Raw genomic sequence first — 16043 nt, 5'->3', positions numbered from 1 at the left:
TTAGTAAGAAACATTAGCTGATATTATGTTGTTTATACTTATTCTAGCTGTTATTCTGTAGCAGATTTTTCAAATTATAAATCCCTGTTTGAAGTTGTTAAACACCTTAGCTTTAATTAACAGACCGTTAATAAGGCTCTCCTTTATTATTTTTGTTTTAAAATATATTTTTATCATTTTCTTTGTATCTCTATAAGGTATCGTCGGGGAGTTCACAAGTGCATTGAGTGTTATTCTGAAATAAAAGATTTTGCAAACCACTTTCCTACATATGTCCACTGTAGTTTTTGCAGATACAACACTAGCTGTAGCAAATCCTATGTGAATCATATGATGAGGTAAGATGAGTTAAACATCTATAATTGCCAATTAAAATTACAGTTTAGCAAGTTTGTTCTTGAAAACAGTTACCCAAGTATAAGTCAGTTTTGCTCTTTGAGAAACAATTAGAGAACTTCTAAGATGATTCCTGGTACTGTTTTTCAGCATAGTAATTCATAAAGTTCCTGGAAACTTGAATTGTAAGAACAGTTAGACTAATGAAATTAAGGTAGATTTGTTAGGGAAAATAGTTTTCCTGTGGGAATTTTTTATCCTATAGAACGTTAAAATGCGGTTACTTCCAAAGACAGAAAAGTAATGTCACATGGTAAAGAATGAAGAGTTGGACACAATTGAGTGACTACCACTTTCACTTTTCACTTCCTCATGAAGCATGCATGTAATCTCACGAGTGTTATCTTCTTCAAAGCCGTCACTTTGTGATTCCAGGATTTTCAGTGATCTTAGATATTTTATTGGATCTTGTTTCTCTTTCTTTCTCTGTTTTTCTCTATAATCCTTTCTGTCTGTCTGTCCATCCATCCATCAGGCCATCCATCCTTGCATTCATTCAGTGAAATGAGAGACTATTTCATTGTTGCCGCTGTTGGAATTATTTTTCATTAATTCATTCAGTTTAGATAACTTAAGTATTTAGTCCATGCAGAGAAAACTTTCACAGCCTATGTTATCTTCATTGGTTTCACATTAGTTGAGGTATCCTTCAGGATGGATTTTTATTTTTAAAAAAGTAGTCAAAAAAAAATAAATAAAAATAAAAAAGTAGTCAAAAATTGTTCCAATATAAGCCAGCTAGATTGATTAATCACAGCGAAGTTTTGCTTTTTTTTCCCCAAAAAGTTAGAATTAGAGTATAACCAACAAAAGTGATTTTTATACAGATCACAACCTGACGTTTGTGTTACTTTCAGGTCATAATCAACTGCTCCTTTTAAAAGGACTCTTCCATGTTTCTTGGTGGCTTTAGCACCTCTCTCACAGTTTTTTAACCCCCTTGATAACTAGCCTGACTTCATGGTCCCTGACTTCTTCAGTGCCAATGCTTTATATCAACTTTAAAGTTCTCGTGCTCCCTTTCTTACCACAATATTATTTTAATCTTATATGTGGTTCATTTCTTTTGAATTCCCATTTCCCTATGCCCTTCTGGGCTTTGAAGTCCTTTTTCTGGTCCAATAGCACTCATCTAACTTTATAGTCATCCTTACCCTCAGGGTCATCTGTTTTGACTGTTGCTTTGTTTTTGTTCTAGAATCTTTTACACATTTAGTCTTGCTCACCTGGCTTAAAGGCCAAAGACTTGAACATCATCTTCTACTGAACTTTATGCTCAATTCTAAACTACCAAATAGTGCTTAATTCAGATCAACTCGGATTCATGATCTTTAACTTGAATTGGGACCTGTCTTTTTATTTTTAAAAATAGGAAGTATATTTTTTTATTCTTATCTGTAGTATCTTATTAACATTTTATTTTAAATTCTCTTAGTTGTCACCCTGGCCTACTATAATTACTCAGTTGGAGTCCATCCTTTTAATTAATCTTTTCAGTCTCAAGTATTTTTCCTGTTACCTCCATCCAGGCATTGATCTCAGAAATCACACATGTTCCCCTTCACAGTTAACCCTGCCCCTTATCTCCTCAAGTTCTTCCACAGCTTCTTTCAGTTAATTTACAACTTCGTCTCTATCTGTCAGGTTCCTTTTCCTTACAAATGATTTCAAGTATTTTTTTTAAGATGAGGGATATTCGTCCGTATTGCTTACCTTCCTTATTTCTTATTACCATGAACGTTTGTAAAAAGTATTTGTTACTAGCATTTTCATGATTCATTTCTTTACCTTTTGAGTGTCATCTTCACCTAACACTGCCCCTTTAAAGATTATCTGTCAAGTACTTATCTCTGTATTCATTTTTTTCACTCTTATCACTCTATGAATTCTTTAGAGTCATTGTTGTCACTCACTTTTGAAGCTATTCCCTTCAGCTTTTGTTTAATTATTAACACTACTCTTCCTTTTTGCCTACTCCTGTTTCATTGCCTTTTCTTCCTTCATCTCTTCTCGCCTCTTTACATTTCCTTTCTTGGGTAACATAATCACTGTCACTTTTACCTTTCAACTTTAAATCTTCCAGTTTCAGTCCTTAGTTTTCCTAAGATGTAACTCTATATTTCTAATTATTTTTATAGGTTTTTTTCTTTTTAAACTTGACTCACTAGCATCTAGAAAGAACGTAAATAAACCAAGCATTCTCATCTTTCCAGAATTGACATAACTACTGTCCAGACACTCTCTCAGGGCATCATTTGTGTGATGTGGAATACCAGCTGGAAAAAAATGCACTGTCCCAAGTTTCTTAAGCTTGTGTTGTTCTCTTGATCTGCCACTCTGCATCACGGCTTCCTGAAATACCACCTTCTGCTTTCTGCCTCTCTGCCTCCCACCTGCTGCAGTGGACTGCACCTACAATCCATTTCCTCTAAACCAGGCCCCGGCATCCTTTGTTGAGAATACTTCTGTGTGGAAAGTCTTTTGTTCTTTGACCAATACATTGCCGCCCCAGTACAGCTTTAATTCTGCACTTAGTCTGTAGGGGATCAAGTCAGAAAATATTTTATGTTTTCTTAGGCCAAGGGTCATTCTATTCCTCCCTCTCCCATTTATCATAGGTTTCTCATTTGTCTTATAAAACCTCCAAATGCATTCTATTCCAAAACATTCCCAATTAACCTATCTCCCTTTATTATGTTTAGTTGTATAATACAACTATTATCTCCTTGAGAAGTAGCACTTTATATTTACCATGTCACCTAGCACATTATAGACAGCAAGTGAGAGTCATTACTGTAATTATAAAAAAGGCTCTAATAAAATCTCAAAAGAGTATATTAAAAAAAATCTTACACAGTTGGAACATCTTTAAAATAAGACTGTAAGAGCATCATTAAACATTAATTTTCAATGATTTTTTTTGAAGTAGCATTATTTAGGTGGCAGTAGAAGTCACCTGAAAAAAATGAATTGCTGTGTGATATTGCTATTCTTCAACATTATGTATAAGAAAGAAGGCTTTTTCTCTACATGTAATAGAATTAAGGTCACAGACAAGTACTTAATATTTTTTTCTGGCAGAGTTTATTTACTATTTACTAAGAAGTATGGTAAACTGGTGGTGAAGAATCTGACAAATCTGGATTTGAAAACAGAACTCACCATTTATTACATGTGTCACTTTGGGCAAGTTACTTAACTGATTCCCATTTTTCTTTTCTTGCAGAGAAAGTTATTGTCATTATTGGGGAAATGTACTTAAAATGTTTAATAAAATGATTTGCACTTAGGAGATATTCAAGTAATTATAGGTATTATTTCTAAATTGTCATTATTAGGTATTGTAGATAAAGTTCTTGCTTTTGATTTTCACAATTTAGTAGGAGAGATAGATTTACCTAGCTTAATGTGATAAATAAATGACTGTGTGAGCCCAGAGAAGGTAAGGATGAGTTATTTAAACAAGAAATAAGAAGATATTGTATAAATGACATTTCATTTATGATTTGAAGGATGATTTAAAAATTTTCCAAGGAAAAAGAAAGCTGGTATAACAGTTTGTTCCTATACAATGAATAAGATTACTGAATTAATTTTTATAAGCTATGCTTTAGCTCATTATATATTTTGTATAGATTTATTGGCATGAAATAATAGTCATTAGAAGAACAGATAGATTATTGTGATAACTTCATAAATGGTCTCCTGTTCACAATCCACCACTTGGCCCCTTTTCCATTTTTTCCTTTCTTTTGTTACTAACATCTGGTCAGGTCATTTTTTGGCCTGATATCCTTCACCTATCTAATAAAAATAGGATGAAGTTCAGATTTTCTGGAGAATGTGAGACCTTTTACTATCTAATTCCTAACTACTTTTCCAGTACCTTCAACTCTTACTTGCTTTTCCTGGAGTAAGTCAGTATATAGACCTTCCTAACTGAAATATAGTACTGACTGTTAGCTGACTTTTCCATTTACCTTCAGCTTTCCCTCATGCAACCATAAAACTTTATATGTATCGCTGTTGATGTTTATCTTGTGGTAATTATATATTTATGCATAGGTACTCACTTGTTGAGCAGAGGTTTATTAGGCATTTCTTCTGAGCCAGCTGCTTTTTGACTACCTTCCCCCGCAAACCCTGGAACATGAATTCTAAGGCAGACAACCTGCCTTTCTTGTTGTATCATTAACTTCTAGTCTAGTATTTTAAATAGTAGGCATACTGTCAATATTGTTGGACATTTAGGAAACTGATCCCTTTTGTATTTCTTTGGAAGTAAAGTTTTTACTTGTACCAAATCAAGATTGTTAAGAGAAGATGGTCAGAGGGAGTTTTTTTCCCCTTCTAGTCTTACTGAGGTCTAACTTCTATACAATAAAATTCATCTATTTTTAGAGAACAGCTTAATGAGTTTTGATAATTATATATAAACAGGTGGTGAATTTTCAAAACCTAGATTTAAATGTTCTATTTTACTGTATTGTGATAAAAATCTTAAACCTTTTTTCCCCTTTCTTAGATTATTTACACATTGTTGTTAACTTCATGCAGGTCTAGAAGAACAGTAGTTTTTTTCTCTCTTTATTTGTGAGCTACAGATTCACTTTTCCATTCCTATAATACCCAAAACTAGAAGAATGAAATTTGTGTGGTAAATATAGAGAGTACAGATTGGGAACTTAAAACTGAATTCAGACAATGAAAATTTTAAAAGTACCAACATTTTAATAAGGTATAAGTTAGAAATGGAAGCCATCAAAATACCCTAAAATGTTACTTTTTCCTTTCCTCTTACCAAATAAAGAAGGCAGTCTGTTTGAGGAGAAGGAAGAAAAGCTTCTAAAAGTTACTTTTAAATCTCATTTAAAAAATTAATTTACTTGGTTCATTATCTGGTAATTAGAAAAAATCTTGGACACACTCCTCTGAGGAAATAACAGTTGTATGAACACATTTTTGCGTATAATTTCTGTGTTTCCCAATCTCCCTGATGGTCTCTTCCTAAAAATATTATTCAATTATTTTTGTCATATTATGTTAAATTTACAAACTCCATGGTAGTAATTATCCCTAGATTGAGAAAATGACTTTTAGAAATCTTCTGAGGATGTTTTCTGGGGATTAAAACTGTCAGAGTATTTCTTTTCCAATACATACATGCTCTGCTTGTGATGATTATTTCTGAGACCGAGAATTGACCTGGTGTGTTGGCTACTTTAGATCTATCATTGCAAACTCCAGCTCTTCAGACTTTAGCTTGCATAAGAATTACTGAAAACCTTGTTAAAACAGCTTCCTGGACCTCACTGCCAGAGGTTAATTCAGTAGGTGTGTGTGGGGCATAGACTTTGCCTTTCTAAATAAGCTCCTAGATGATACTGATGTTACTAGTCTATGACTACAGTTTTATATGTGCTAAGTGGTACTGTGCTAAGCTAATCCTGGTTTTCTAGTATAGAAAAGCTTTCCTTATCAGATTTAAAAGAGTATATATAAACGAAAGCTATTATCATTGGCTGCAAAGCTTGGTTAGGGGTTTTCTGTTCTGTGCTTAGAGGGGGCATTGTTTTAGCTCAAGAGTTCTGCTTTAATTTGTTTTTGTTTTAAAGTCTACTGATAATTGCAAAGAGCTCTCTAAATGCTTGATTTTACAAATGATAAACAGTGGACTTTAGCTCAAGTATTGTTACTTCCAAGATCATTTGGATTCTTCTCCCCTTCCTCAACACAAACATGTTAAGTTAGAAAAAGATTTTTCTAAATAATTATTATTGGTAACTATTCATGTTATGGGCAAAAATGTTATTAGCAAAAATTTTAAATTGTTTTCAACTCTTTTAACAGTACAAAAAAAGAATTTCATGTGACTTTTTTCTTATACTGTTGAGTATGTGAAGGTGTGATACTGATCAAATGAGAATATGCTTAGTAAAATACATTTCACTGGAAAATAGATAAATTTATGTTAAAATACTGAATTAAACAGGATTACTTATATCATGATATTTTATTCAAAACTAGAAATTTAAGTATAGACTTGATGTATAGCTATAAATTAATATGACTTACCATATAGTAAAATTAATAAAATCTATTTTGTCTCTCTCAGCTTTCATAGTAATCGTCCAAGTAAAAGGTTTTGTATCTTTAAGAAGTATTCAGAAGATCTCAGGTAACTAGTTGATCTTTTAAATTTTTTTCTATTGAAAAATTCTATGACTTAAATCTGCTATATAAAGAATTTTTATCAAGATACAGTTCATATATCATGCAATCCATGTGTTTAAGTTGTACAATAATAGTTTTTGGTATATTCACAGGGTTGTGCAGTCACCACAGTTAATTTTAGTTCATTTTTGTCACTTGAGGAAGACACTCTGTACCCATTAGTGGTTATGTTTATTTCCTTCCAACTCCTTTTATCCTTAAGCAACTGCTAATCTTCTTTCTGTCTATATACATTTGCCTATTCTGGACATTTCATGTAAATGGAATGATAAAATATATGATCCTTTGTGTCTTCCATTTAGCATCTTTTCAAGAGTTATATATTGTTGTGTATATCAGTGCTTCTTTTTCTTATTGCTGAATAATATTCTATTATATGTATATTTTAGTTTGTTTATCCATTTAGGTTATGTTAACTTTGAAGCCATTATAAATACTGATGTTGTGAACATTTGTGTACTCATTTTTTTCTGGACGTGTCTTTCCATTTTTCTTTAGTATGCATAGGATTAGAATTGCTGGATTATATGGTAACTCTATGTCAAACTTTTGAGGAACTGCTAGCCTGTTTTACAAAGTACCTGATTAATCTATATTCTGTCACTAAATTTGTTTCAGGGGTGACCAGTGGTGTCAAAATGAAGCTTTCATGTATTTGCACTGTAAAATGAGAACAAAAAGTAGGGCTTTCCAATAATATTTGAATAGTGAAAAGAGGCCTAAAATATGCACTAAAGTGACATTTTTTCAGTTTTGAAGTAAATTTCTTAAGCCACTTAAATTCTTGAAATTAGTACATAGTCATTTTAAATTTTACTTTTTCAGATTAAGGAAAGTATGCTACTTGCTTACTGTGCAGAAAGAACTGTTGGTGAATATTTTTAAAAACATTGGTTTTACCACATGCTTAATTCAGAATCCACTGAGCACCATGTTTTTCATATTCTTCTGCATTGTTTAGAACCCACTGCTCTTTATTATTTTGTCTATGTAGCCAGTGCTACTTGAACTATCAGTATCTTTGCTGTACCAAGCTAATATATATAGATATGGTTAACCAGTACTTGTTTTGATATGTTGGGTTAGTGGAAAATCTGAAAGAGAGAATGATACTGTGTCTCAGAGCCTTTATACTTACTATTCTCTGTGACTAGTTTGCTCTTCCCCAGACTTCTGTATGTTTAGCTCCTTTATCGCTTTTGGGTCTTCTGTTGTATCCTCTCTCCTATGCTTTACCCTAGTGTGTTTTATCTCCCTTTATGGATCATTTTTTTCTGGATTATCTTTCATCATCTCATATACTGTATGCTTTATTTTCTGTGTCCTCTCGCTAGAATGTGTGTGGTTTGGATTTTTATTTATGTAAGGCATTGATAGTAATTAGGCACTTGGTAGATATTTATTGAATAAATTAATGTATATATTTAAAATGACTTATATTTGGCAATAGGTCCCATTAATGATTTTGGACCAGTGGTTCATAGGGAGAGGAAAATTTGATTCAGTTTTAAAAAATATATTAGTGCCAATTTAAAACATTTACTAACTTTAAGGCAGTAGATTAAGTCATATTAGGTGTTGCCTATATTAAAAATTCTTATAAGAATGAAGAGTTTTATTACATTCAGAAGAGGTTTTGTTTGATTTTTGCCTCACTGTTGTTAAGCTCCATTGTGTGTTTGGTTTTTAAAAAATGACTTACATGATTTTAAAGCTCTGGGATGTTTTTCTCTCAACTTGAATAGGTCTCAGGTTGAAAATTTGCCAATTTCTGTGAATGGAACGTATAAATTTACAACTACATAGAACAGTAATTTTTGTAATTATTCTTTTATTGGAATATTCATTTTTTAGATATTTACTACATATTAGGTCTGTAATATAGCAGGCTCTGTCAAGATAATAGTAATAATGAGGAAGTCTTGGAAGCAACCTTCAGAGAAGGTGCATTTTATTGGGTGGGAGATAAGAGGTGAATGTAAATAACTACAATAAATCAAGAGGAAATTTAATAAGTGCACTGAGGGTTACTTTTTTCAAAGAGGAGTGAGATTACTTTACTTGGAATGATTTACATAGGTGTTAATTTACTTGGTTTTCAAGGATGAGTATTCTTTATACTGATAGAAGAGTTTGATAAAGTTCATTTAAGCTGAACAGACTAAATTTTATTAGTTTCATTTGTACTTCAATTACCTTTAAACAGTTTAACATTTAACATCATTTATATGTTAAATCTTATTTGATTTTCTTTTAAATAGTTCTTCAGATGCTTGATCCACAAGCTCCCAAGTGCTTAACTCTAACCAACATAATAAACAGTGGTTTTCTAAGTTCTCTGAAAGATTCACATATTTTTGCAGGCTTAATAATATTTTAAACTAAAACTAAAATGTTTAAGCACATTTTAAATTAGAGTCTTAATTTTACATACTATAATATGAAATTATGTTTAAATACTTCAAATAGCAAATGCTCCACAGTTTGATTCAATAACTGTAAAAACTATTCCTGAACTCAACAAAAAGTATTAAGTATTGATGACTATGGGAATTGTTTCCTAACCTTTTTGAAAATTTATAATCACTGCATATTTCCTTTAAGAATATGCAGGACAGAAAAAGAGACACAGATGTATATAACAGACTTTCGGACTCTGTGGGAGAAGGCGAGGGTGGGATGATCTGAGAGAATAGCATTGAAACGTATATTATCAAGTGTGAAACAGATCGCCAGCCCAGGTTGGATGCATGAGACAAGTGCTCAGGGCTGGTGCACTGGGAAGACCCAGAGGGATAGGATGGGGAGGGAGGTGGGAGGGGGGATCAGGATGGGGAACACATGTAAATCCATGGCTGATTCATGTCAATATATGGCAAAAACCATTACAATATTATAAATTAATTAGCCTCCAACTAATAAAAATAAATGAAAAAAAAAAAGAAAGGAAAAAAAAAAAAGAACTATGTTACCCAGTGAAGTTTTGTTAAGGGAACCAGTAGTTTAGGTTCAAGCAAGTGGGCCAGTTGACATTACTGGATGCTGAAGAACTCAGACTTTGAACTTTAGTAGTGACTTAGACCTTCAGTTAATTAAGTGTTATATGAGAATCATACCAACCGTGGATGCTTGTGGTGAAAATAAATAATGTATAGGAAAACCTCACTCCAGTATTCTTGATGGGGAAATTCCATGGACAGAGAAGTTTGGTGGGCTATAGTCCATGGGGTCACAAAGAGTCAGACATGACTTAGCAACTAAACAGCAACAGCATGCAATGGTAGCATCTACAACATGATGTATTTTTAGAACCTCATTTCTAATTTTTTCCTCTCCTAGATAAACACTAGATAAATGTTCCACTAGAGACAGACTGTATTTTTTAGTCATCATTATATTCACAATACAATATACTAGTAGTATAGTATGTGTAATGCAACCTTAGTAAATATATATTGACTTGTATATATATTGTACATTTATATATACTATACTTTTGTTTTGAAGACGGGCATGGGCTTCCCTGGTGTTTTAGATGGTAAAAAATATGTTTGCTAATGCAGGAAACTGGGATTCAATCCCTGGGTCAGGAAGAACCCCTAGAGAAGGAAGTGGCAACCTACTCCAGTATTCATTCTTGCCTGGAGCATTCCATGGACAGAGAATCCTGACGGGCTACAGTCCATGGGGTTGCAAAGGATTGGACACAACTGAGCAACAAACACATACGTAGGCACAGATAGATTGTGACTTGTCAGAGTGACACATGTTGTTAGTGCAACCAAGACTAGATTGTAGGTCTTGACTTTTGAGCTATTAGTAACTGGTATGAGGGAGAAAAGTTTATAAAACAAAAATACTTTCTGTCAGTAAATGGTAGTATAATTTGAATATGAAGAGTGACAAACACTTTCATGCCATTTTCTAAAGAATTATTTCAGTTCTATCAGGTTTATATAACAAAAATTGGAATGATAGTTATGACACAAAGAGCAAATCATGAAAAACTATTCATTGAACTGGTATGTGGGTTTTCATAAAAGATAAAAATGTTTTCTTTTATACTATTTGCTTTGTTTTTTTAGGGGCATTACTCTAGTGTGCCTTAATTGTGATTTCCTAACTGATGTTTCTGGCTTAGATAATATGGCTACACACTTAAGTCAACATGAAACTCATACTTGTCAAGTTGTAATAGAGAAAGGTACGTATATATAATTGTGTTACTTCAGATTTTTGCTATTTATTCTAGTATTTTTGGTCAGCCACAGTATGTTCTCTTTACTAAATCGTTTTTCTCACTCATCATATTTCATATGCTGTTTTAAATATAAAACTTTTCTTCTAATTTCAGTTTCTGTTTGTATCCCAACTTCTGAACATCTTTCTGAGTAAGTTTAATTTTTATTCAGTGCATTTTACTTTGATGGATTTTAGCACTACTGCATTTTTAAATGTATCATTAATAGAAATGAAAAATATTAAAGTATTTTGTTTTTTTTTTTTTAAAGCTGCTTGTTGAAATAGGTTCCTGCTCTTTGGAGCTCGTGACCTGGTGCAAGACAAGTTGGAATTTCCTAAGTTCAAAGTTCTGAGATGTTTTCTTACACAAAGGCAGTTAAGCAGCCAAGTTCATGACATTAGCTCTCATTATTCAGCTCTTTTCAGCTTCAAATGGGACTAGGTTCTTATTCCACCTTATCTTTGTGTCAGGTTGACATATCTTAACATTCATTTTTTCTTTTTTTCTCCAGTTGGCTCTCTCCAAAAATAACTTTTGTTGCTTTGGTCATTTCTTACTTTGCTTAAAATAATTTGTGTTTTTCTCTGCTGTACTTGCCTTCAGAATAATATGTTCCAAAAGATATGGCTGTCTGTCTTTTTGTCTGTTTTGTCTGCTTTCGTAATTTCTTATAAATCTTAAGTTTTTAGGCCGGACGATTGTCTTTTCCTCATTCGTTGTCTGTCATTGTGCTATTTTTCTTATTTTTCAGATGGAGAAGCAGCCCAGAGATTTCAAAAAATGTCCAGGGTACACCTGGACAGTGTCCCCCTTCGATGAACACAACTGATGCCTGTTCTCTCTTTCCAAGGAATGTGACTAATTTGACTGTGGGGCCTGCTCTAGGTTGTGGTCTCAGGAAATCCGATCTTGGGAAGACTCCCTTCCTTCATGGCTGGCCTTCCATAAGGCTGATGCTGATATAGCCAGTGATGGTCTCAAGGCCCACCAGTTGAGCATAGCTTCCCACTGGGGGCTTTGGCTCATGATCTTAAGCATGTGGGTCACTTCTGGCCAAAAAAATAAAATCTGTGCTTCAACGTCCTGGTTGAAGTTTAGTCATTTTGGCTGCTGCCCTTTAATCTTCCTGTAGCATGACTACATCCAAGGAATACAAAAGACCTGGATATTAAGAAATGCTTATTTTCATGTCCTTGGAACAACAGGTCTCTACAATTATGTTCCAGAATTTTACTTGCTTTTACTGTTATTTAAAATATATTACCCAGGAGTAAGTTTATAGTTTTTCAGCAATATCAATTAACAAATTTTTTATTTAAAAAATTATTTTAATTTTAATAGATTGGTTTTATGTTCTCCAAATTTATTGATGTCTATTTTTATATTCTTTTCTTTAAAAATGTTGTTCAGTGTTTGCTTTGTTTTGTTAAGAACTTCAAAATATCCCCTAGAATTCTCTACAGATTTCCTATAGCTGCTTATTTATAGCTTTTTAATTTAATATGGATGTTGTTCAGACCACTAGACATTATAATATGTTCTTCCTTATTTCAGGATTATTATTATTATTAAAATTGTCTTAATAATTGTGAATTCTAAGGTATAAAGAATTGACAACACCTCTTCTTGCAGACCTTAAAACAAGTTTTAAAGTTACATATTTGTACATCTAATACATAATATCTACTTAGCCATTTTAATAGTTCATCTGGTAATGTTAACATTAAAAACTATGGAGGCCAATAATGCATTTGTTTCTATCATATATAAAATGTATTTCCACATAAATATATTTCAAAAATTTGACTTTTGTTTATTTTACTTACATGGACTATAGCTCTAATGAACAGTTTTGATGGTATTATTTTCTTTTAATAAAAATTATATTGTTTAAGTGCCTCAGGAATTATTTACTAATAAAGGATTTCATATAAAAGGTATAGATGTAATCATATAAATAGGAGCATTGCTTTTATTGTTTCATGGAAGTCCTATCATTTGGTCTGCACACTGAGAGCTGTATCTACTTAGTGAATCTTGCATTTTTTTCCCCTGGCACAACTGAAAGATCATTTCTTTATATTATACTAGTTTACTGAATTTTAATGACACGCAAAGTACCTTTTATGATCTTATTTGTCATAGGGGTCAGGCAGGCTCTGAAAGTGTGACTCAATCATATTTTTTACTGTAAAATCAGAACTTCTTCAGTTTTATTTTGAAACAGATTTGAAGCCAATTTAGATGACTACTTATTATGTAATGTGCTTCTTGCTATTAATGATAGAAAATTTCAACCCATTAATTTAAAATTTCCAAACCAAGTTCTACTGTAAATGAATAATTTTTTAAAAGCTCTGAAAATGGCTTATCTCTTGGTAGGTGGATTTGGGGTTAATGCTAGTCTTTGTTTCCTTATTTGTGTCTAGGAGGTTTTGTCATTTCACCCTCTATTCTACCCAGTTTTTAAAAAACATTTTAAATTTTGCCCAGAAACAACTTCTTTACATTTTTAACATAAGTTCCTTCTTCATTTATGGATATTTGCTCTACCTTGGCTATAGTTAAAAAAAATATGAGAAATTGTATTCTTGGTATAATGATGTAGGAGTACTGCTTTGTGTTCTTCCATAGGACTGTATCTTATAATATCAGGTTCATTTTCTTCAAGTTTAAATTCTTAAAGTTCTATCACCTATAACTTCATTAAAAAAAAATGGTTCAAATAAAACACCTTAGGCAGTTAGTACAAAAACATGTTTATTATAGGCAGTTGGTCGAATTTTAATTTTGTGCTAACAAATTTTATCTTGAGCCTAATCCCGCCTTGCTATCAGGTTATTCTGACTGTTTTATTCACCTAATCAGAAATTACCTTTGCATGCATGTGTGCTTTTGCTTACCATTGAATAAAGTGAGATTGGCTCAGGGTAAGTCCATTGCTATTTTGAGACCCTCAGTTACCCTGTTTGTAAAATGTGAGTGCTGATTGTTCCAGAGTTGTGAGATTCTGTTGTTCAATATTGGTTATTCTTACATTCCGTTATTTGTTCTTATGATGAGATGAATTTAGAATGCTACTATGTATCCTTATCCCCATTAGCAGAAATAGGGACTCTTTGACCTTGAGAAAATTAAATGTTCATATTATTCCTTAGCACATTTAACTCCTTCATGTACTCTTATAAAAAAAGTAGTTCTCTTATACTTCTATTAAAGAAGGTAACTAGGTCAGTTTTTCCCAAGTTCTGTACTGTAGAAGTAATGTCCATAATTTATTAAGTTGGCGGGAAAGTTTCCATGGTCAAATAAATTTAAGCAATGCAAGTTAAAGTTAAACTGATTCTTTCACATGGAGTTTTTCATGCTGTATGTGGCTTGTGAATGTCTAAAGTGAAAAAATGAAGTGAAAGTGTTAGTTGCTCATTCGTGTCTGACTCTGTGACTCCATGAACTGTAGCCTTCCAGACTCCTCTGTCCATGGAATTCTCCAGGCAGTAGTACTGAAGTGGGTTGCCAATTCCTCCTCCAGGGGATCTTCTCAACCCAGGGACCAAACCCAGGTCTCCTGTGCTATGGGCAGATTCTTTACTGTCTGAGCTACCAGTGAAGCCCCCTAAGAGAATATTTATTTGACCTTAGAATTTTTTTCTTTGAATAATTATGAACTTCTTAATCTCCTTGGAAAAGTGTGTAGAATACTGATCTGGAGTTCTTCAGATTTTATGAACTGGGAAATAAAAAGCAGCTGTGTAGGTTGTTGCCCAAGATGGTTTTCTAGACATTTCACTTAGGTTGTGAATCATTTGTAAGATAAGAGTTTGTAAATAGATGCTCAGTTCAGTTCAGTCGCTCAGTTGTGTCCGACTCTTTGCGACTCCGTGAATCGCAGCACGCCAGGCCTCCCTGTCTATCACCAACTCCCGGAGTTTACTCAAACCCATGTCCATTGAGTCGGTGAGGCCATCCAGCCATCTCATCCTCTGTCATCCCTTTCTCCTCCTGCCCCCATTCCCTCCCAGCATCAGGGTCTTTTCCAATGAGTCAACTCTTCGCATGACTAGCAATGTACATTTTCATATTTTTAGAAATTATATCAGAAAAATGATAACCTCCTTATTATGTTTGTAATCTCTATTAACTGTGTAACAGAGATAGACCAGTTAATAGTTTATTCTGCCTCTGATTACAACAGTAAGGGATTTTTTTTGTTGGAGAGTATGGTTACTTTACATGATTTAACTCTAAGAAGCTTAAGAATCTCTCACTTACTTCTGGCTTCTTTCTGTAACTCTTTATGCTTAGCTTATCAGTCTACCCACTCACCTACTTTTCTTGAGACTTATTTTCAGCCTTTTATTATCTGTTAAGGAGTTTCCTATGTAGTAAAGTTTTACTTCCTATTTAAACAGCCTCAGGAGGTCTTCTTTGACACTAAGATTATATGATTTGAAACCCAGCTTCATTTTAAACCCTCTCAGACCCTTAAAGGTACAGTGTGGTTTAGTGAGCACAGGCTCTGCAGTTGGTTGCCTAGTTTGGAGTTCCTACCCTGCTGTTTATCAGAACATGTGTGACTTGGGGTAGGTTACAGATTTCCTGTACCTCATTCCCCATTTGTAAAATGCATATAAACAACTACCTGTTCATAAACTGTAGAGGGAATTAAATGAATTAATATATGTATATGGTATTTAGAAAGTGATTGGCACATAGGAAGCAGCACTATGTAAATGTAAATTTATATTCTTATTCTTACTACTTTTCATGATTTCACCTCTGCCTGCATTTTATTCGATAGAATTATCCTAATCTTCAGCCTGCTTTTCATTCTAGCTTCTCATACCGTTTTCACAAATCATTTATGTTAAGTGTACCTAACCCAGTAAATATTTCTTAAGAGCCAATCATCTGAAGCATGTATTAGTTATAACATTAGATTTTTAGTGTCTAAAGGTCAATAAACTTGCTTTTTTTTAAGGAATGGATATGAATGCTCCTAGGTTCACCTGTCTTAGTTTTCCCTAAATTATACTGTTTTACATTATATAGTTCATTTCATATTTTCAGCCTGCCTTTCTGGTTTTGAGATCCTTGTAAAGCCTCACTCTAATCACTTTGGTACTTCCACCTGGAAGAGCTTACCTTCCTCTACAAACATGGAGAAGCT

At 33.1% G+C, this 16043-nt stretch overlaps 1 protein-coding gene across 5 annotated transcripts in view; it reads left to right on the top strand.

Annotated features, from left to right (window-relative positions):
• Nucleotides 1-16043, top strand: part of ZNF280D (zinc finger protein 280D) — a 127646-nt gene that overhangs the window by 79531 nt on the left and 32072 nt on the right. For 3 of the 5 annotated variants that reach the window (XM_043918919.1, XM_043918920.1, XM_043918921.1), the window contains 4 exons: nt 198-338; nt 6512-6574; nt 10716-10834; nt 10985-11021. In XM_043918919.1, the coding sequence (XP_043774854.1) occupies nt 198-338; nt 6512-6574; nt 10716-10834; nt 10985-11021 (360 nt within the window). The other 2 variants (XM_043918922.1, XM_043918923.1) reach the window with 2 other exon arrangements.

This window comes from Cervus elaphus, chromosome 12 (assembly GCF_910594005.1).
Source record: "Cervus elaphus chromosome 12, mCerEla1.1, whole genome shotgun sequence".
Taxonomy (NCBI): Eukaryota; Metazoa; Chordata; class Mammalia; order Artiodactyla; family Cervidae; genus Cervus; species Cervus elaphus.
The sequence above is the reverse complement of the archived record's forward strand: the minus strand, read 5'-3'. Positions and strand labels throughout refer to the sequence as shown.